This window comes from Pleurodeles waltl, chromosome 4_2, assembly GCF_031143425.1.
Source record: "Pleurodeles waltl isolate 20211129_DDA chromosome 4_2, aPleWal1.hap1.20221129, whole genome shotgun sequence".
Lineage (NCBI taxonomy): Eukaryota > Metazoa > Chordata > Amphibia > Caudata > Salamandridae > Pleurodeles > Pleurodeles waltl.
Genome location: NC_090443.1, coordinates 44,262,923 through 44,283,629, shown reverse-complemented (window position 1 = coordinate 44,283,629; position 20,707 = coordinate 44,262,923). Strand labels below are relative to the sequence as shown.

General features: G+C 46.9%; 1 protein-coding gene across 2 annotated transcripts in view; it reads left to right on the top strand.

The window, feature by feature from the left end:
* Window positions 1–20,707, top strand: part of LOC138292157 (E3 ubiquitin-protein ligase DTX3L-like) — a 337,908-nt gene that overhangs the window by 7,676 nt on the left and 309,525 nt on the right. Inside the window, exon 2 of one of the 2 annotated variants that reach the window (XM_069230575.1) lies at window positions 4,811–4,847. The exons of the other annotated variant lie outside the window; for it this stretch is intronic. Within the exon in view, the coding sequence (XP_069086676.1) occupies window positions 4,811–4,847 (37 nt within the window). The remainder of the gene's footprint in view (window positions 1–4,810; window positions 4,848–20,707) is intronic. 2 annotated transcript variants of the gene reach the window in all.

Below are 20,707 nucleotides of genomic sequence, written 5' to 3'. Positions count from 1 at the left end.
CGACAGACTGGACAAAAACAGCCACAACAGCAGTGAACTCTTCAGCATCGTTAAAGAGTTCTCCAACCACAACGCCAACGCCAACGCCATCACGCCCTCACAAGACCTGTGCAACTCCCTCGCCACCTTCTTCCATCGCAAGATCACTGACCTCCACGACAGCTTCGGACACCAGACCCAGCCAAGCAACACCGAACCCACACCCCCTGCCATCACCCTCAATGCCTGGACCCACATCAACACTGAAGAGACCAAAACCACCATGAACTCGATCCACTCTGGCGCCCCCTCGGACCCCTGCCCTCACTTCATCTTCAATAAAGCCAATGACTTCATCGCCCCGCACCTTCAGACCATCATCAACTCCTCATTTTCATCTGCTACCTTCCCCGAAAGCTGGAAACACACCGAAGTCAACGCCCTACTAAAGAAACCCACGGCTGACCCAAGCGACCTGAAGAACTTCCGCCCCATCTCGCTCCTCCCCTTCCCTGCCAAGGTAATAGAGAAGACCGTCAACAAACAGCTTACCAACTTCCTGGAAGACAACAACCTTCTCGACCCTTCACAATCCGGATTCCGAACCAACCACAGCACTGAAACCGCCCTCATCTCAGTCACAGACGACATCAGAACCCTGATGGACAACGGTGAAACAGTCGCCCTCATCCTCCTCGACTTCTCGGCTGCCTTCGACACCGTCTGTCACCGCACCCTAATAACCCGCCTCCGCTCCACCGGGATCCAAGGCCAGGCCCTGGACTGGATCGCCTCCTTCCTCTCCAACCGCTCTCAAAGAGTCTACCTCCCACCTTTTCGCTCAGACCCCACCGAGATAATCTGCGGCGTCCCTCAAGGCTCCTCGCTCAGCCCGACACTCTTCAATGTCTACATGAGCCCCCTCGCCGACATCGTATGCAAGCACAACATCATCATCACCTCCTACGCCAACGACACTCAACTTATACTTTCCCTCCCCAAGGACCCCGCCAGCGCTAAGACCAACCTACAAGACGGCATGAAGGACGTCGCAGATTGGATGAGGCTCAGCCGTCTAAAACTGAACTCAGACAAAATGGAAGTCCTCATCCTCGGCAACACCCCGACCGCATGGGACGACTCCTGGTGGCCCACGGCCCTTGGCACCGCACCGACCCCCTCAGACCACGCCTGCAACCTCGGCTTCATCTTGGACCCTCTTCTCACCATGACCAAACAAGTCAACGCCGTGTCCTCCTCCTGCTTCCTCACCCTCCGCATGCTCCGCAAGATCTTCCGCTGGATCCCCACCGACACCAGAAAAACCGTGACCCACGCCCTAGTCACTAGCCGCCTGGAGTACGGCAACACCCTTTATGCTGGGACCACCGCAAAACTCCAAAAACGTCTGCAACGTATTCAAAACGCCTCCGCCCACCTCATCCTCGACGTACCCCGCAACAGCCACATCTCTGCACACCTGAGACACCTGCATTGGCTCCCAGTCAGCAAAAGGATCACCTTCCGACTTCTCACCCACGCACACAAAGTCCTCCACGACAAGGGACCTGAATACCTCAACCGACACCTCAGCTTCTACGCCCTCACCCGTCTCCTCCGTTCCACCAGCCTCGCGCTCCCTGCCGTCCCTCGTATCCGCCGCTCCACGGCGGGTGGGAGGTCTTTCTCCTACCTGGCAGCCAAGACCTGGAACACCCTCCCCACCAGCCTCAGGACCACCCAGGACCACTCCGCATTCCAGAGACTCCTCAAGACCTGGCTCTTCGAGCAGCAGTAACCCCCTTCCCCCTAGCGCCTTGAGACCCGCACGGGTGAGTAGCGCGCTTTATAAATGTTAATGATTTGATTTGATTTGATGTTTCCAAGGACAGAGTTCTCTACACAGTGCCTAACACTGCCTTCACAGTATTGCCTTTTCATAGCGCCAACACTGTAGGAAGCTACTGGGGTGCCCATCCTGTGGGACCGGGCGAGGGTATACAGACACCCATTAAGGGCATAATGGAGCACAGAGGAGGATGTGTGCAGTCTTCTGTGTGCAGTGTACACCCTGCCCTCTGCAGCATACACCCACGAGCCAGAGCTCCTCAGCCAGTTGATAGCAGTGTCCAGGGCAGGGAAGGCAACATGGGCAACCAACCTCTCTTCTGGCCACTTGTGGAATGAAAGGAAAAGACTCATGAAATGTGACTGTGCGATAACAAAACCCTTATCTAAGAAACAAACTGTGAAAGGAAATATGTGGTGTTACTAGCATCTTTTGCTATGCAAGACACTGTGCAAAGACTCTTCAGGAACAACCGGACCGGATCCATGTTGCTGCACAGGATCAGAAGAGCGCTGATAACCCCAAGTGCTGGAGAACAGCTAGGATTACCCATATGTATCAAGGGAGATATGACAATTACTAATGTGTGACAAACATTATGCTGGAATTTACTGCAAAGGCCCAAAGTGTCTCTGACCCTGTTGGATGGTCTCCTTTCCTACCGAACAATCTCTATTTCTGTCACCAACTTTGGACTCTCAGTTTTTGTTGCTTTGGTCTCCACTCCTCAGTCTCTTTCAGAAGAGACACAGCTCATCTCTATGTCTCCTACCTCTTTTCCCTTTAGGCAATGCCTCGCGTTTTCCACCAGTGTTGGGAGAGGTATCTCTGATTAGGTCGCTTTTTCCATGTTCTCATGGATTATTAGTCTTACTTTCACCTTTCTTCTTGTCCTCTTCTCTCTCTCGGTGAAAGGATGCTCTAGTTGTAGAACCAAGGCAGTGTAGGATGTAGGTCGGGGTGTGACCTGCTGGAGCATCCTTTAAAGTGCAATAAGAGGTCCACTTTTTATTTGCTGGCCTTTCTGACTCATGAACTAAACAGTTTCATTGACTTAAATATCGAACAATTTAGAATGCAGCCCCGGCTGGTGGTCCAGGACTGTCTGAGACAGTTTTAGGAGTTACGACCGGATTTTTAGTGCTAGTTGGTAAAGGAGTGATCTGTGACCATAAATATTGGATTCTATTAAATACAGAATTTGTGGCAAAGCAAGTAGTACTTAGTTCCTGTGGAAGGCATAGGATCTCCGTTCGACAGGCAGCCAACTCAAGCTGCCTCTATTGAAGATAAACTCATTTAAAGGGGGAAGCACTCTCCCAGTAACAAATTCACTTATAGTGCAACACAGGTCATATATTGGGTCTCATACTCCTAGTTATTAATCGTCATCAGTTGCATTCATGATAAAGTCTTGGAGTTTAATCCAAAACTTAATGACTTCAATCTTCATTTATGAAACACAAATCGCTTATTGTCCATTCATTTTAATTCTTTTACAATCAAATGTAGTACACAGAGCCCAGGCAAGGTGCTTCGTTCCCTCTTGGGACTCCATCAGTGCTGAAAAAAACAAAAAATATACACCTTAAATATAAAAAAAATACCTCCATTATAGATTCCTAAAACAAATGCATGGGTCTTTCCATTTGTTACCAGTAGAGTGCTTCTCCTTTTACACTAGTTTAACGTTTGCTTATAGGTGGGCAACTGGTGGTTAGTCCTCCCGGAGTCAAGCACCTGATATCATAATCTTGGGGCTAAGAAGCCTTACCTTAACCACTTTCTTTGTTGTATTTGCTTTTGTTGAAGACTTGCAGGCATGCTTGTTACTGAATGCATGCTGTAGTAGGCAGGCACCGTGATGAGGCTAGTGAATCTGTAATTTTCTTCTGTGCCGTGTATATCCATGTATATCTAGAGCACAGACCCAAGACCCCTTATGGCACTGGGGCTGCAGTCAAAGCCTAATGATAGCATTGGGCTTTGGGAGGAATATGGACAACTTGTCATCTGGTCAGGTGTGCATCTGAAAGGAAAGGGACAAAAGGAACATCAATATGTGATAAAAATATTTTTGCTCTAAGAAAAGATTTCTAGAAGGAAGTATGTGGTATAATTACGTTTTGATATCAAAGAAACTTTAGAATGAGGGTTGTGGACTCTCCAGCCATATCCATGTTGCTGCACAGGATCTGAAGAGAAATTATAACATCCAAAGATTATGCAGTACTATTTCAGAAACATTTGCATTCCACCACAGTGCACAAGTACAAAATAACACCACCCGCAAGCTGTTCAATTCCAGCAGACTCAAAATCTTCTCCAGATTCCAAATAGAAGCTATATACAACTAAGCACCCTAACAATTTCTATCTTAAAGGCCCTCAGTCACACAACATCTATTGAGCTGAGAGGGCTTTATCAACCCCTCTTCCCTATCAGCCTCCGTGGACTGGGCTAAGCCTGAAAACCGGGATGCCATGTACCATGGCGTTGCTCTGACCTGCTTGTTTATAGCACATCAAGCCTTCGTTGTCTCCACGTTCCCCCTGCTGCTCCTGGTCTTTCTGCCTAATCGTCAAATCTGCATTACAGACAAAAACACAAAAGAAGGTGTTAAGTGCACCTCTTTCAACAGCCAGAGCTGCTGACTTTTGATCTAGGGAACAGGTTAGAGCAGTGGTTCCCAACCTGTGGTCTGGGAACCCCTGGGGGACCGTGAAGCATTCTCAAGGGGTCTGCGATTGCTTAGAAAACTAAATAGTATTTTATTTTAAACATCTTTTTATTGTTTTCTGCACATCAAACGACAGCAATTACAGTTTGTCATAGAAGAATTTAGTTGATCTAACATAACATAAAACGTAAATAACAATAACAACTCAGGTCTAATCTCATTCCATTGTTCATGTTTTGCATCTCGCAGTTAAATCACATGTTATATCTAGTACCATCCTGTTTTTTACATCCTATTTGCAGGTGAGTCGGGGCTCAGACCGGAGTGCCGACTGTTTGTGTATGTATGCACCAATTATGCATGTTACATGTAAGGCATCCTTGTGTGTGTTATATGTGGTCTGTTCACTGTCTACCTTTCCGAGTTACTACCAGGTTTCATGGTGGGTGCTCATCATTTTTAACCTCCAATTTGGCAACAAATGTTTCCCAAGCATCACACCCAGTGTGTTTCTGACCTTCATCTAATAGCTTACGTAGTACCTGATATTCTGTGTGTGCCCTGCGCAGTCTTAAGGCACGCCACGTTTTCAGATCCGGTGCTTTAGGGGCTTTCCAATTCATAGCAATCAACCTTTTATACATTATGAAAGCTAGGTCTGCAAACCTGTGTATGTATTGATGCTTTTTACCCCTTTTCCTGACTCCCAGCAAACAGGAGCCGGGATCTAGTATGAATATAAGGTCTGTGATATCTGAAATATCAGCCACTACCCCCCTCCATTCCGATTCCAGGGGTCCGCACTCCCAGACCATCTGGTAAAAGTTGACTGATGGGGAACTACATCGAGGGCATTGGAAGTCCGCCCCAGGAAACATGCGCTTCAGCCGCGCAGGTGCGAGATATGTTTGATGCGTGTAATTAAATTGAGTGTATCTAAACCTGGGGTTTCTTGACACACTGCGGGTATGATTTAAAGCCTGGGACCAATCTTCAGCTGTCAATTGGTTCGGTAACACAGTTCCATTGAGTTCTAACGTTTTCTAATCCATTTACAGGGAATGTGTTTAAGACTTTGTATGTGTTTGTTATAACTTTGTTTTGGTTGTCGTATGACAGCATGTGGTGTAACGCTGGGGAAGTATTAGGTTCCTGGTCCCCCGATGTCCACGCCTTCTTGACTAAATGGCAAATAGAATAATATGCTATAAATTGGCCTGAGGTGAGGTCTCTCATAGATTTAAACGACATTAGCTTTCCTTCCTCAAAGCAGTCTCCCACCGTTACTATGCCTGCCTCTGCCCAGGTTGCAGCGGAATACATGCCAGCTACGTTCCCCCTACCTGGGATTTGTCCCAGTGGGATGAGGGGGGAGTATGGGATCCCCTTTCGACCCTTTTGGACGTACCTTGTCCAGCATTCGTGTGCAGTTATCAGTAACCACTTTGCTGCCAGGCCTTTTCCCCCTCCTGTGGCGAGCCTTTTTTTGGCTATTTGGGGCAGTTTGCGCTTAGGCCCTCATAACTTTTTGTTCACATAAACTATCCACGGCAAATTTGTGTCCTTTTTTTCCCAACGTCCTAGGGATTCTAGTGGTACCCAGACTTTGTGGGTTCCCATGAAGGAGACCAAGAAATTAGCCAAAATACAGTGAAAATCTTTTTTTTTTTTTAAATGGGAAAAAAGGGCTGCAGAAGGCAGCTAGTGTTTTTTTTCGCTGAAAATTGCATCAACACAGGGTTTGCGGTGGCAAGATCACCATCTTTCCAGCTTTCAGGAACAGGCAGACTTGAACTGGAAAACCCCATTTTTCAATACGATTTTGACATTTTACTGGGACATACCCCATTTTTACAATTTTTTGTGCTTTCAGCCTCCTTCCAGTTAGTGACCAAAATGGGTGAGAAACCACTGCTGGATCCCAGAAAGCTAAACATTTCTGAAAAGTAGACAAAATTCTGAATTCAGCAAGGGGTCATTTCTGTAGATCCTACAAGTGTTTCCTACAGAAAATAACAGCTGAAATAAAACAATATTTAAATTTAGGTGAAAATAACAGCATTTTTTCTCACATTTTACTCTGTAACTTTTTCCTGCGATGTCAGATTTTTGAAAGCAATATACCGTTACGTCAGCTGGACTCTTCTGGTTGCGGGGATATATAGGACTTGTAGGTTCATCAAGAATTCTAGGTACCCAGAGCCAATAAATGAGCTGCACCTTGCAATGGGTTTTTATTCTATACCAGGTATACAGCAATTCTTTTGCTGAAATATAAAAAGTGAAAAATAGGTATCAAAAAAACCTTTGTATTTCCAAAATGGCTACAAGATAAGGTGTTGAGAAGCAGTGGTTATTTGCACATCTCTGAATTCCGGGGTGCCCATACTAGCATGTGAATTACAGGGCATTTCTCAAATAGACGTCTTTTTTACACACTGCCTTACATTTGGAAGCAAAAAATGTAGAGAAAGACAAGGGGCAATAACACTTGTTTTGCTATTCTGTGTTCCCCCAAGTCTCCCGATAAAAATGGTACCTCACTTGTGTGGGTAGGCCTAGCGCCCATGAAAGGAAATGGCCCAAAACACAACGTGGACACATCACATTTTTTCACAGAAAACAGAGGTGTTTTTTACAAAGTGCCTACCTGTGGATTTTGGCTTCTAGCTCAGCCGGCACCTGGGAAAACCTAGCAAAGCAGTGCATTTTTAAAAACTAGACACCTAGGGGAATCCAAGACGGGGTGACTTGTGGGGCTCTGACCAGGTTCTGTTCCCAGAATCCTTTGCAAACCTCAAAATTTGGCCAAAAAAACACTTTTTTCTCTCATTTCGGTGACAGAGAGTTCTGGAATCTGAGAGGAGCCACAAATTTCCTTCTACCCAGCGTTACCCCAAGTCTCCCGATAAAAATGGTACCTCACTTGTGTGGGTAGGCCTAGCGCCCACGAAAGGAAATGGCCCAAAACACAACGTGGACACATCACATTCTTTCGCAGAAAACAGAGGTGTTTTTTACAAAGTGCCTACCTGTGGATTTTGGCCTCTAGCTCAGCCGGCACCTAGGGAAACCTTGCAAACCAGCGCATTTTTGAAAACTAGACACCTAGGGGAATCCAAGATGGGGTGACTTGTGGGGCTCTGACCAGGTTCTGTTACCCAGAATCCTTTGCAAACCTCAAAATTTGGCCAAAAAAACACTTTTCCCTCTCATTTCGGTGACAGAAAGTTCTGGAATCTGAGAGGAGTCACAAATTTCCTTCCACCCAGTGTTTCCCCAAGTCTCCCGACAAAAATGGTACCTCACTTGTGTGGGTAGGCCTAGCGCCCACGAAAGGAAATGGCCCAAAACACAACGTGGACACATCACATTTTTTCACAGAAGACAGAGGTGTTTTTTACAAAGTGTCTACCTGTGGATTTTGGCCTCTGGCTCAGCCGGCACCTAGGGAAACCTAGCAAACCTGCGCAGTTTTGAAAACTAGACACCTAGGGGAATCCAAAATGGGGTGACTTGTGGGGCTCTCACCAGGTTCTTTTACCCAGAATCCTTTGCAAACCTCAAAATTTGGCTAAAAAAACACCTTTTCCTCACATTTCGGTGACAGAAAGTTCTGGAATCTGATAGGAGCCACTAATTTCCTTCCACCCAGCGTTCCCCCAAGTCTCCAGATAAAAATGATACCTCACTTGTGTGGGTGGGCCAGGTGCCTGCAACAGAATAAGGCCAAAAACTTGTAGAGATTGAGGGGATAGCACAGTGAGTTGATAAGCACATATTTTTCTTTTATACATCTTTTAGACCGACTCTGCTTTGGGGTCCCATGCAAGTGAGGTATCATTTTACTTGGGGGACTGAGGGGAACGCTGGGTGGTAGGAAATTTGTGCCGCAGCGGTGATCCTACAAAGAAAAGTGAGGAAAATATGATTTTGTATGCAAATTTTGAGGTTTGCCAAGGAGTCTGGGTAAGAAAATGATGGGGGATCCAGGCAAGCCACGCCTCCTTGGACTCCCTGGGGTGTCTATTTTTAAAACATGTCTGGGTTTGGTAGGTTTCCCTAGATGAAGGCCGCACCTAGGACCAAAACCATAGGTAGTTTAGCAATAGATCATTTTGGTGTGTCCACATACTTATGTGATGTTCCAAACGCTAAAATTGTGAAAAGAAATGCACTTAGGTTATGTTAAAAAGACCCCTCACCCACCAACTAAGTTGGTGGCATGCTTCATCATCGGGGTCTCACCCGAGGCACCTAGCGTGTCATTGGTGTGCTGCGACACATGATTACAGCAGAGCAGGTTTTGTCATTTTTACCACACATACTGGCTGGATTTGGCACGAGGGTGAGTGATGGTTCAGTGGATCAAATTTTATTAGCAAGAGATTTCACAAAAATGAAAAGCACTGTTAATAACTGAAAGGCCAAAAAACTGAACCAATCACTCACAGCTTGTGAGCTGTAAAGCCACGGCAAGGCACCAACCGCTTTACAGTCCATTCACACACCTTTCATACATGACACGCACAAGACCATTCACGCCGCCAGCCACAGGCCCAGCACATTACAACACTCGCATCGACAGACAGCGCCACATCACTTACATACGCCCACATGCCTGATACAGCAATCACACCAGCTGATGGGAGTGTGTGGACTGGTGTTTGGCTGGCAGTGTGTTGCAGTAGCTAACAGCAAGTCAATATGTACACTATGTACACCCTCAGCCAAGCGCCACTCCACACACAATGGCATCACTTTTTTTTTTTTTTAATAAAGAAACCACTAACTAATTATAAATAATTACAAAACTACAAACACAAAAGCTCTAACTAAGTACATGACAGAAATGCCAACCATGAAACTGAACACATGAAAATACAAAACAGACAGTTTACACTCATGGTTGTTCCCAGTAATTCTTCTGGGTGTGGTAATTCTTAAAACAACCACCCACACAAAGCCCAGGCTTTGAAGGACAATCTGGGCAGTACATTCGAGTCTCCCTCCGGATACCTCTTCGAAAACACACTCTACATTTCTTAGCTGGAAAGTCTTTTTTGGGTGTGGGAGGAATGTGCTCAGCAAAGTGGCGATCTTTCAATCTAGCCACATCCTCCATCACTGCTTCTCTAGGAACTCTGGCCTGTTCCACCACAATAAGGCTCTCTATCACTGACTGCTGAAATTTCACAAATGTCATCTTTGACTCTGGAGACCGATGCTTAAACACAATAAAAGCATTAAAAGTTGCTAAGTGGAAGAGGTGAATTGCTAACTTCTTATACCAAATGTAAGACTTATGAATAGCAGTATAAGGTTCCAACCTTTGATCAACACTATCTACACCTCCTATGTGCTTACTATCATTTAAAATGCACACAGGTTTGCGCACTTCAGCAACCTGGCCCCAAACAGTCACTGGGGAAGTACTCTCATCATGGATGGTACTTAGCATGTAGACATCCCTTCTGTCTGAAAACTTCAAAGGTAGCAGCTCATCATTCCGCAAGGCACTGTACTGTCCCCTCTCAAGTTTTTTACAGACAAGCTGCCTTGGATAGCCTTTCCGGTTACAACGAATTGTGCCACAAGCAACAGTGTCCACTCTAAACAATTCCTTGAACAACTGCACTCCAGTGTAAAAGTTATCTACATACAAATGGTGACCTTTGTTGAACAGTCGTCTACCAAGTTCCCACACAATTTTCTCAGTAACTCCAAAAGTGGGAGGACAACCAGGCGTGTCAATACTGGAATCCCTACCAGTATAGACACGGAAATTATACACATATCCTGTACTACTTTCAGACAGCATATACAATTTAATTCCACATCGTGCCCTGTTGCTAGGAATGTACTGCCTAAAAACCAAACGACCCTTGAAGTGGACCAAAGACTCGTCCACAGCTATTTCTTTGCCTGGAACATAGACCTCTGAAAACCGATCTACAAAATGATCAAGGACAGGCCTAATCTTAAAAAGACGGTCAGAATCAGGGTGATCGCGTGGCAAGGCTAATGCATTGTCAATAAAATGCAGCATCCTAAGAAGAAGCAAATACCGATTACGACTCATTGTTGCAGGAAATATAGCTGTTGCCATCAAGGGACTAGTAGACCAATTAGAAGCCAGTGACGGCTTCCTTATCAACCCCATCAAAAGAGTCAAACCTAATAACCTTTTCATCTCCTCCAAATTTGTGGAAATCCACTGGGTAGCTCTAGAGTGTGGCCTGAGTCTAGCAGCGTTGTCCCTCAAATACTGCTCCGCACACAAATTAGTCTGCTCAACAATCTTTTCCAAAAACACATCATCCACAAATAACTCAAAGAAATTGACAGGCAAATAGTTCTCTGTATTGACTCTACACCCCTGGAGACCAGTAAAGGCATGCAACTCTGGCTGCTCCATGTTTGGGGCAACCCAGAGTTCAGGTCTTCTAACGGGAAACCTTTCAGCCCAGGGTTGCTGCACTAATGGCACATCTGTGTCCTCCTCTGAAACAGGCCCTTCATCTGCACTGAGTGTGGCTTCCTCATCAGAAGATTCCTCTGCGACAGAAACTTCACTGCCAGAATCTCTCACTTCCTCCTCTGCCTCAGATGCAGAGTCCGTCTCATAATCATGATCAGACTGTGACTCAAAAAGCATACCAACCACCTGCTGAGCGGTCATCCAGCGGCTAGCCATGATCTTTCCTACGAGAATTAACTGGACAAATGCACCACCAACAACCAGCACTGTGTAAGATAAGTAATAAAGTGTAGCTTTATTAGTAAGAGTTATAAACTCAAAAACTATACCGCTCACTTGCTTGAAAAAGCTTGAATCACCAGCAACTACTCTGCGCAGACACAGCAATCACCAATGTTATCCCACTAAAAAGAAAGAAAGAAAAGCAATTTAGAAATAAGACAACACAAATATCACTGTGCACAAATCTAAGGACAATTTCCCACAAACCTGCATTTAGTACACCACCTATAAACATGTCATTCATGCATGTCAACAATACTTCTTTGGAGTAAATTATTTTTACTTACCTAAAACATGCAACTATGCAAACCAAAGGTCAACCACCGCCAAAACCGCAAGGAGCCACAGCAAAGAAAGCAAAAGCTTTGAACTAGAACAAAAAGGAGGAAAAAAATGATCACAAATGCAAATACTTTGTCAGTTGACAAATATCCCACCATCAAGCATTTAGAAATTGGTGCCTAAGTGGATTCTGCCATAGGAGCAGATGGGGCTACTAAAAAATAGGCCTATCTGCCCCAAGGAGTGCAGAAAATACCTTTAGTAATGTGTCCCCACGGGGAGAAACCCTTGCCCAAGGGGCCGCCCCCCAAACAAAAAAAAACCTACACACTATCCCTGGTGCCTACGTGGCTTCTGCCCCCCTTGGGGGCAGATGGACCTAAATAAAATAGGCACATCTTCCCCCAAGGGGGGCAGAAATGCCCAAAAGTTCAATGCCCCCCTTGCCCAAGGGGACGCCCCCCCACATAAATAAACATATAAAAAAAATCCCTGGCATTCTAGTGGTTTCTGTCCCCCTTGGGGGCAGATCAGCCTAAAAATAATAGGCCGATCTGTCCCCAAGGGGGGCAGAAATGGCCTTGGTACATGTGCCCCCAAAGGGGGGTGACCCTTGCCCGAGGGGTTGCCCCCCCTCCACTAACACACACACACACTATCCCTGGTGTCTAAGTGGCTTCTGCCCCCCTTGGGGGCAGATGGGCCTAAACAAAAATAGGCTCATCTGCCCACAAGGGGGGCAGAAATGGCCACAACAACCATGCCCCCCACATGGGAGCGACCCTTGCCCAAGGGGCTGCTCCCCAACACAAAACACAGCAGAAATAAAGACGAAAAAATAAATCACTGGCGTCTAGTGGTTTCTGCCCCCCTTGGGGGCAGACCATCCTAAAAGGCCGATCTGCCTCCAAGGGGGGCAGAAAAGGCCACAACAAACATGGCCCCAAATGGGAGCGACCCTTGCCCAAGGAGCCGCTCCCAAACACAAAACACAGCATCAATCATGAAAAAAAAGAAATCCCTGGCGTATAGTGGGCATTCCTGCTGCCTGATCGCATGCTCAAAGAGACACCGGGGTGAAGGAAAACCCTTTCCTTTCCCCCGGTGCCTCTTATTTTACAACCCCCGACCCGCCGGAGGAGAAACTCACCTGTTTCTCCGGCTGTGCACTGGAAGCAAATGGCTCCCAGTGCGACCGGCAGTGTGTAGCGATCGCGAGCTGACGTCATTACGGTGGGGAGGTGGGGGTGTAAGGGGAAGGGCTTCCCCTTCCATCCCTGCCTTGGGGAGTTGCAACCTGGTTGCCAGTGGTTCCATCGCTATGGCAAACAATAAAGGAGATAGTGGGCAACCCTGCCTGGTGCCCCTTTCAATAGGAAAGCTGTCTGATATGATACCTCCTGTCTTCACTCTGGCCCTGGGTTCTGCGTATAATGTCTTCACCCAGCCTATATAGCTAGGTCCGAACCCCATATTTTGCATCGTTGCGAATAGGTAGTTCCACCCCAGTGTGTCGAATGCTTTCTCAGTGTCCAATGACATTGCCACATTATCATGTGCCTCTGGTGGAGTATCGCCTATTATACTCAGCAGTCTGCGAATATTCAAGAATGTGTTGCGTTTTGTAATAAAACCGTTCTGGTCTTCATGTACTAAGGTATGTATTATGGGAGCTAATCTGTTCACCAGGATTTTGCCCAGTATTTTGCAGTCTAGGTTTAGTAGCGAGAGTGGTCTGTATGACTTAACATCTGTGGGCTCGCGGCCCTGTTTAGGCAGGACCACCATTAATGCTTCTTGCTGTGAGCACGGGAGTAATTTATGTGACCATGCCTCTTCAAACACCTCCAGCAAATGTGATTTCAAATGTTTGGAATACATAGTATAATATTCTATTGGCAAGCCATCTATTCCAGGCGCTTCATTTCTAGACATCTGTGCCATGGCCGCTTCTAGCTCTGCCATTGTCAGGGGAGCCTCTAATGTCTCTTTATCCGCTTGTGACAATTGTGTTAAGTTCTCTCCCCTTAAAAAGGTCCCAAGTTGCTGGACAGTGCATGGTTCCCGTCCCTTGTGTAAACCTGTATAATACTTCTCAAACGCTTTGTTGATTGCTTCCTGACTAGTGGCCATAATTCCATCTGCCTGTCGTATAGCCCCTATAGGAGCTTGCTGGCGATCCTCTTGGAGTAGCCATGCCAGCAGTCTCCCAGATCTATCTACTTCTGTCTGTAATCACATTAAATAATAATTGTAGTCGTGGCGGCGGAGTCTTAAATCCGCCTCCTTATATTTTAAGCATATGTTCCCTAGTTCTGCCTGCGATGCCCCATTATGTGCCACTGCAATTTCCAGTTTTCTCAGCTCCTTTTCCAATGTGGTGACTTCAACATGTAGTGAGCGCCTGACCCTCAACTGGCAGACAGACAATGCCCCCGAACAATGACTTTGTGTGCTTCCCACTCCATCGCTCTTGTATCTGTGGAGCCCTTGTTAATTTCCCAGTAATTTTTTATTGTTGTGTTTAATTCCTCCCTGAAAGCCTGGTCTAGGAGAGCCTCCCCCTGCAGGCGCCACGTAGGGATCGCAGATCTTCTCCTTCCCCACTGCAGCGTTAACCGCAGCGGGGAGTGATCATATAACGTTTTAGCCAGGTACTCCACATCTTTGACTAGTGAGCATATTTCGTGGGTGCCCCACATAATGTCTATCCTAGTGTGCACTTTGTGGGGTATGGAATAAAACGAATATTCACGTTGTGTTGGGTTGCTCGTGCGCCAGATATTGTGTAGTCTCAAGTCCCCTGCCCATGTCAGCAGTGGACCGGTAGCATTTCTGTGTGGTAGTCCTCTCGGGGGCAGGGTGGAACGATCAAGTGTCTTATCCGGTGTGCTATTGAAATCCCCGCCCCACACCGCTGGTGCCTCCGTGTTGACTAGCAAGGCCGGTGACAGGGTACGCAAGAATTCAGGCAATGCACTATTAGGGGCGTAGATCCCTACTAGCGTGAGTTGTCTGCCATCCAACTGCCCCTCCAACACCACATATCTGCCTCCTTGATCTATTCTGTGTGTGTGTTGAACATACGGTACTCCCTGGACTATCTATACAAGTACCCCCCTGGCATAGGCTGAGTATGATGTACCTATAATCTGTCCTCATCGCCCCCTTAATATTTTTAGATCAGCCTCTAGTAGGTGTGTCTCTTGCAGGATGGCAATGTGTATCCCCTGGCGCTTAAGACGGGCGCGCACACGATATCTTTTACCCTGTGTCACCATTCCCCGCAGGTTCCACGTAATTATGTTGTATTCGTGCATGGCGTGGTTTGAAATCTGCCCCATGTACTTTTGTACCATCTTTGCACATGTACCTCGGCCTGAACTGCCAACACACCCTCCATTATTTCCCCCTGTTCCGTACTTGTAACATCAACTGCCAGCTGTACCAATCTGTATCGTTGTTTGAAAAGACCTAAAAAACATAAATATCTACAATCCCCTTCCCCCACACCCCAACTAATCCCCCACAGCAATGCTGAACTTGAGTAAACAACATACACATCGCACTTCTAATAGAAAAAAACTGTATCCATACGGATACCTTCTGGGAGGCATAATAGCAATTGGAGGTGACCCTTATAAGGGGTCCCCACCTTTTGCCAAGTAATAAATATCAAAAAATAGATTACAGATGTCGACGCCTCCGGTGCACGCCGGCCCCAACAGCACCTCATATGCAGTGATATATCTTCCTCGGCTATCCCCTGAACGAGACAGCCCGCCATTTCGTATATGCAAAGGTCGTGTCCCACTTGTGCTGTCCTGAACTTCCGCACCAGTGTTCCGTGATAGCCCCGCTGTGACCGATGAAGGATAAGATCTCTTTAACCCAACCCTTTACTGCAATCACATTGCATCCGCTGATCTGGGTGTTACCTTTGGACCTCTTAGCGCCTCTAGTATCATTGAGTCGGAACTCACTGAGTCTGAGTCTGTGTGGTCACTTGCATTAGTGCGCAGTGCGCCGAAGGAGTTTTGTGTGTGCAAGGACGTCTCCTGCAGTACCTTTGCCCTCTTGGCCACCGCTTGTTTTACGGAGGGTTGTGATTTAGAGCGTTTCTTGGTTTTCCTTCGATCTGGTGGTGTGATCCAATCCTCGCCATCTCCCGTGCCCTCTCGGGGTTGTGCCAGCCCCTTGGCATGCAGCCATGTCCACGCATCTTCCGGAGTGGGAAAAATATGTGTTTTATCCTCTGATATCACTCGTAATTTAGCAGGGAACATTAGGGCATACTTGATGTTGTGTTCCCGAAGTTGTTGTTTAATTTTCAAAAAGGAGTTACGTTGTCTCTGTACTTCTTGAGTAAAGTCCGGGTAAGCAGTGATAGATGAGCCCTCATACTGGATGGGGCCTTTATTACGAAAGTGTTGCAGTATTGCGTCTCTGTCCCTGTAATTCAGAAATCTGGCTATTAGTGGCCTAGGCTGCATCCCCGGCGCCAGCTGTCTCCCCGGTACTCTGTGTGCTCTTTCCACTGAGAAAAACTTTGACGGGTTACCCAGCATTACTTCATTGATTAACCATTGTTCCAAATATAATTCTGAGTTTTGGCCTTCTGATCTTTCGGGAAACCCCAAAAAGCAGACATTATTGCGTCGGGATCTGCCCTCCGCCTCTTCTGTCCTGCGCCACAGGACCTTCACCTCAGATTCCAAGCGACAAATCTGTTTTTGATTTTCTAGTGCTAGTGGGTTGAGTCTGCTCAGTGTATCTTCCACTGTACCAACTCTATCCGCCAAGTTACGATGAGCCACTCTTAACAGATTAAGATCCTGGGACACTGTATCAATTCTGTTCTCTAGTGAGGATTTGGTATCCATTATCGCCTGCAGGATTTTCTCAAATTGAGTTGAGTGGGCTTGCAGCGTGGACTCCAGGGACAACAGGCTGGGCGTTGTTTGCTGTTCACCTGATGTTATCCCGAGCGTGGACTGCTCCTGGGCTTTGGGTGCTTTTGATTTCCCTGCCATAATCGCTGTTTTGCGATACTCCGCTGTATTTAATTAAGTGTATTACTGCGAATAATGCACCTTGATTTCCAAAGGGGATCTGTTCCTTCGGGTCGACTTGGGGACACTCCCTGCACGGGTCTTCCGGGTGGCCAGTCAGAGAATTCGCTGCGATTTTGGGATGTTCCTGCTGCAACAATACTCCTGCTGAGCTTTGCCGCCCTCCCTTTGTTCGCCCTAAGCAGCAGCGGCCGCTAGAGCAGAGGCTAACAACCCCGACAGGCTGCTCGCTTGTGTGGTTAATTCAGCACTTGCCAAGACCCAACCGGCAGTCTATTGCAGCCCAACACTCTACCTTTGTTCCCGTGCCCCCGGGACAGTATTTATTTCCTAAGGGGTGTGTTGAATGAGGGGCCCCATCCCCATTAACTCACTACTGTTCTTCTTTACCCCTCCGCACTCCAAGAAGGAAGGGGGCTTCTGTGTAGCCACAGTGTGGGCCCTCTGTGGCTATCCTAGGCCCCAAAAACCTTGTGTAGGTGGCCCTTCAATCCAGGCAAAGGCTGGCACCTCTCCGCAGCAGGTTGCTAAGCTTTACTCGTGCAGGGGGCCTTCCTACTGCCCTCAGCCGTCCCCAGCGCTGCAGGTGTCCGCAAAAGGGCCTCCAAGGCTTTTTAGTTGTGCCGCGCGGCTCCTCCAGGAGCATCGCGCGGTAGCTGCGCTGCAGGGAGGGTGAGGGGAAGAGGTTGAAGCGAGAGACTCGGTGGGGGCCGGCAAAGCAGTGTCGGCCCCACCGCAACCCCCTCCTCCCACTCACCGCACTCTGCCGTGTCGCGTTGGGGCCGAACGGCCCAGGCACAGCCAGGCGGATAGCCCCACCCTCCGCTACTTCTCGCTATGCGAGAGCCGGGGGTCCTTCGTTGCAGAGGCCGCGCGTGTCCCGCAAACCACTGGGAGCCGCTCGCCTCTCTCCAAGCCTTCTGTGGGACGCCGCCAGATCCCCGGAGCTCGGGGAGACAGCGCTTGACCTCCAGCAGCGTCTCCGGAGGTGACCAGGATTTTTGGTGGGCCCGAGACGGAGCCAACATATCAGGCATCCGTCGCGGCCGCCATCTTAGCCACTCCCCCAGAAAACTAAATAGTATTAACCGATTAGGTCCCCAGCTTTCAGTAAGGACTCAGTGGGGGGGTGGTCCCTGGATTCTAATAATGATTCAGTGGGGGTCCCCGGGTTCCAGTAATGATAAAGTGGGGGTCCTCAGAAGCCAAAAGGTTGGGAACCACTGGGTTAGAGTCGCAGCTTTGGCTCGACATCCTGTGATTCTGGGCACCTCACTTAATCTCCCTGTGCCTAAAAAACACAGCATTTGTTCTTGTGCAATGTAACTGGCCTTTGGGTCGAGTTTGCGCTTTATAAATCTACAACAAAAAAAATCATCTTCACTCTGAAATCCAATACTACCAAGTACCTTCTAGCCCCTCTGTTCATCTCTTCGTTAACCTGTATGAGGCCATAAAGCCCGACTGCCATCTAATTCTTTTTAATTTATTTCAAGGAGACAAAAGAAAGTGCATGGAATTACTTCATTGGAAGCACAAGGCTAATATTAATAACAAATAATGTACTCAACTTACCACTAAAGTTCCATCAGCCCTGCACAATTCAGCTTAATCCCTCATCTGGGGTGGTAAGTGCTTTATAAATGCAATTGCAATACACTTTTTGCATCATAAAAGTTGATAATGAAAGTTAGTGTTATAATGGCTACAGGATACAGTATGAGATGAAAAAGTTTACAAAGCACTGAAACACATTTTAAAGTGTGTTTTTATTTTAAAGACGTAGAGCTATACAAATCAAAAAGTTTTCAAAACATAACCTGATGTCATGTTATTTGTTGTGAGTATTCAACTATAATGTTTTTATTCAAATTCACCTTAAGTGGTGTACAACTCTCTTATTACACTACAAGGAATAGCGATTGAAGAGTCTCATGTTGCAGCAGGAAGCTGCAAATTCTGCCATTTTGAGGAATCCACAGCCTCAAAACACGCTTGCCTGAGGCTCCAAAAATACTTGCACTATGCCTTTCTCTTACTAGAAACTGTGCATTAAGTGAATGGCAACAAAGCATGAGTAAGGGTGAGTAGAACATAGTATGCAGATGCTCAGTCTCAAAATGTGTTCTTTGGTTAGAATGAATCTACCTTAGCTTGCCTGATTTTATACATATTGGAATAAATGTACATTTTTTTAGGGTCAGTTCCTATGTGCCAGATAGTTAACGGTGTGGACTCCCTACCAATTTCTTTATGCAACGCCATATTGTGGTTACTCCATGATAACAATAGCTACAGAATTTGCTTTGGTAATGGCTTTGTAGAGTACTATGTTATATTGTAGCATTTATATTCCACTTTACCTGTAATGATGCCTCAAACTTCTTTTGGGGTATTCGAATAAGCATCTACTTAGGTTCTGATGCATGGCTGCTAGAGTGTGTTTCATATTGTGGTCTCTGTTGGAAGTTATTTGGGGTTGTGTGTGAGTTTCAGAGACTTGTTTCAAACATGTAGTAGTAAATGTGTGGCTGTGCTTAACCATGACATGAAGCAGAACAATGTTGGAAACACAACCACATTTGCCTACATGTTACCTACTATACTTACCAACATTATTTTTATTGTTACTGAAGGGTGAGCTGTCCCTTTTGTGCTTTTTGGGTAGGTGTAGGCTGGTAGCCTAGGCTAAGAAAAGGCATGACCCAATGAAAATCAACAGACACTGTTCTTACATGGTGCACTCAAGCAGAGTTGCTCTTACTTAAGATGACCAAGCTGTCCTATTCTTATATGAGTTTATTGGATCCACCCAGGGTTGGAGATTATGTAACATAGGAAAATCAAGAGACACTTTTATATGAGCCCCAGTGACACAGAGCAGAGTGAATGTGCAGCAACCCTAAGAAATCAGGTATCTGTTGTGTCCACTCAGGAGCAGAAGATGCTGTCTAAGGGTAATTAACCCCTTCAGTGCCGGGGGCATAATGGTTACGTCCTTGGCAGCACTGCTCGGGTGCCAAGGACGTAACTGTTGCCTCCTGCACCAGGCCCATGGGGGGGTGCGCTAGCACTCCCCCCCATGGACCTAGGGCAGGGATGGAAGGGGAATTGCTTCCCCTTCCACCCCGACCCCCACCCCACCCCACCCAGTGGCATCTGATGACATCAGTGTACGATCGCACACTGACCTCATCAGAGGCCGCCCCATCACTCTGGAAGCTCAGCTTCCAGCATGATCGGAAGAGAAATGCAAAGCATTTCTCTTCCGATCGGGGAGTGGGGGCAGGCAGAGGGATGAAAAGAAAGGAAAGGTTTTTCCTTTCCTTTCATGTCTCTTTGAGCATTTCTGCAGCCTGATCGTGCCCCTGGGGGCAGATTGGCCTAATTTAATTAGGCCGATATGCCCCCAGGTGAGACAGAACCCACTAGACACCAGGGAAAATTTTGTTTTTTACATGTGGGGAGCGACTCCTTAGGCAAGGGTCGCTCCCCTGGGGGCATTTTGTTTTTAGGCCATTTCTGCCCCCTTCGGGGGCAGAAACCACTAGGCACCAGGGATTTTTATTTTTTTTATTTTTTACAGATGGGGAGCGACCCCTTAGGCAAGGATCGCTCCCCTGGGGGCAAATTTATTTTAGGCCATTTCTGCCCCTCTTGGGGAGAGATCGGCCTATTTCTATTAGAATCCCTAGGATGTTGGAAAAAAAAGGCGCCAATTTGGCATGGATAGCTTATGTGAGCAAAAAGTAATGAGGGCCTAAGCGCAAACTGCCCCAAATAGCCAAAAAAAGGCCGGTCGCCTGGCAGCGAAGGGGTTAAGAGACACCACTTTTACATAGGTACCTAAGATCCATATAGAAGTGAAATGTGTCAAGCATAGGAAACTGGCTGCCACCACTTATACATGAGCCTCTGGGGCCCACTCTGGAACAGAAGATGCTACATCCCATTCTTTTGGTGTGAACATTTTTGATAAATATTCTTGTTTTGTTAAAGTTGCTAAAGACAGAAGTCCATGTTGAGACAAAAAGTCCCCTACATGGCTCTGAAGAGTGTGCTGCCCTGTCTTTGTTGTTCTT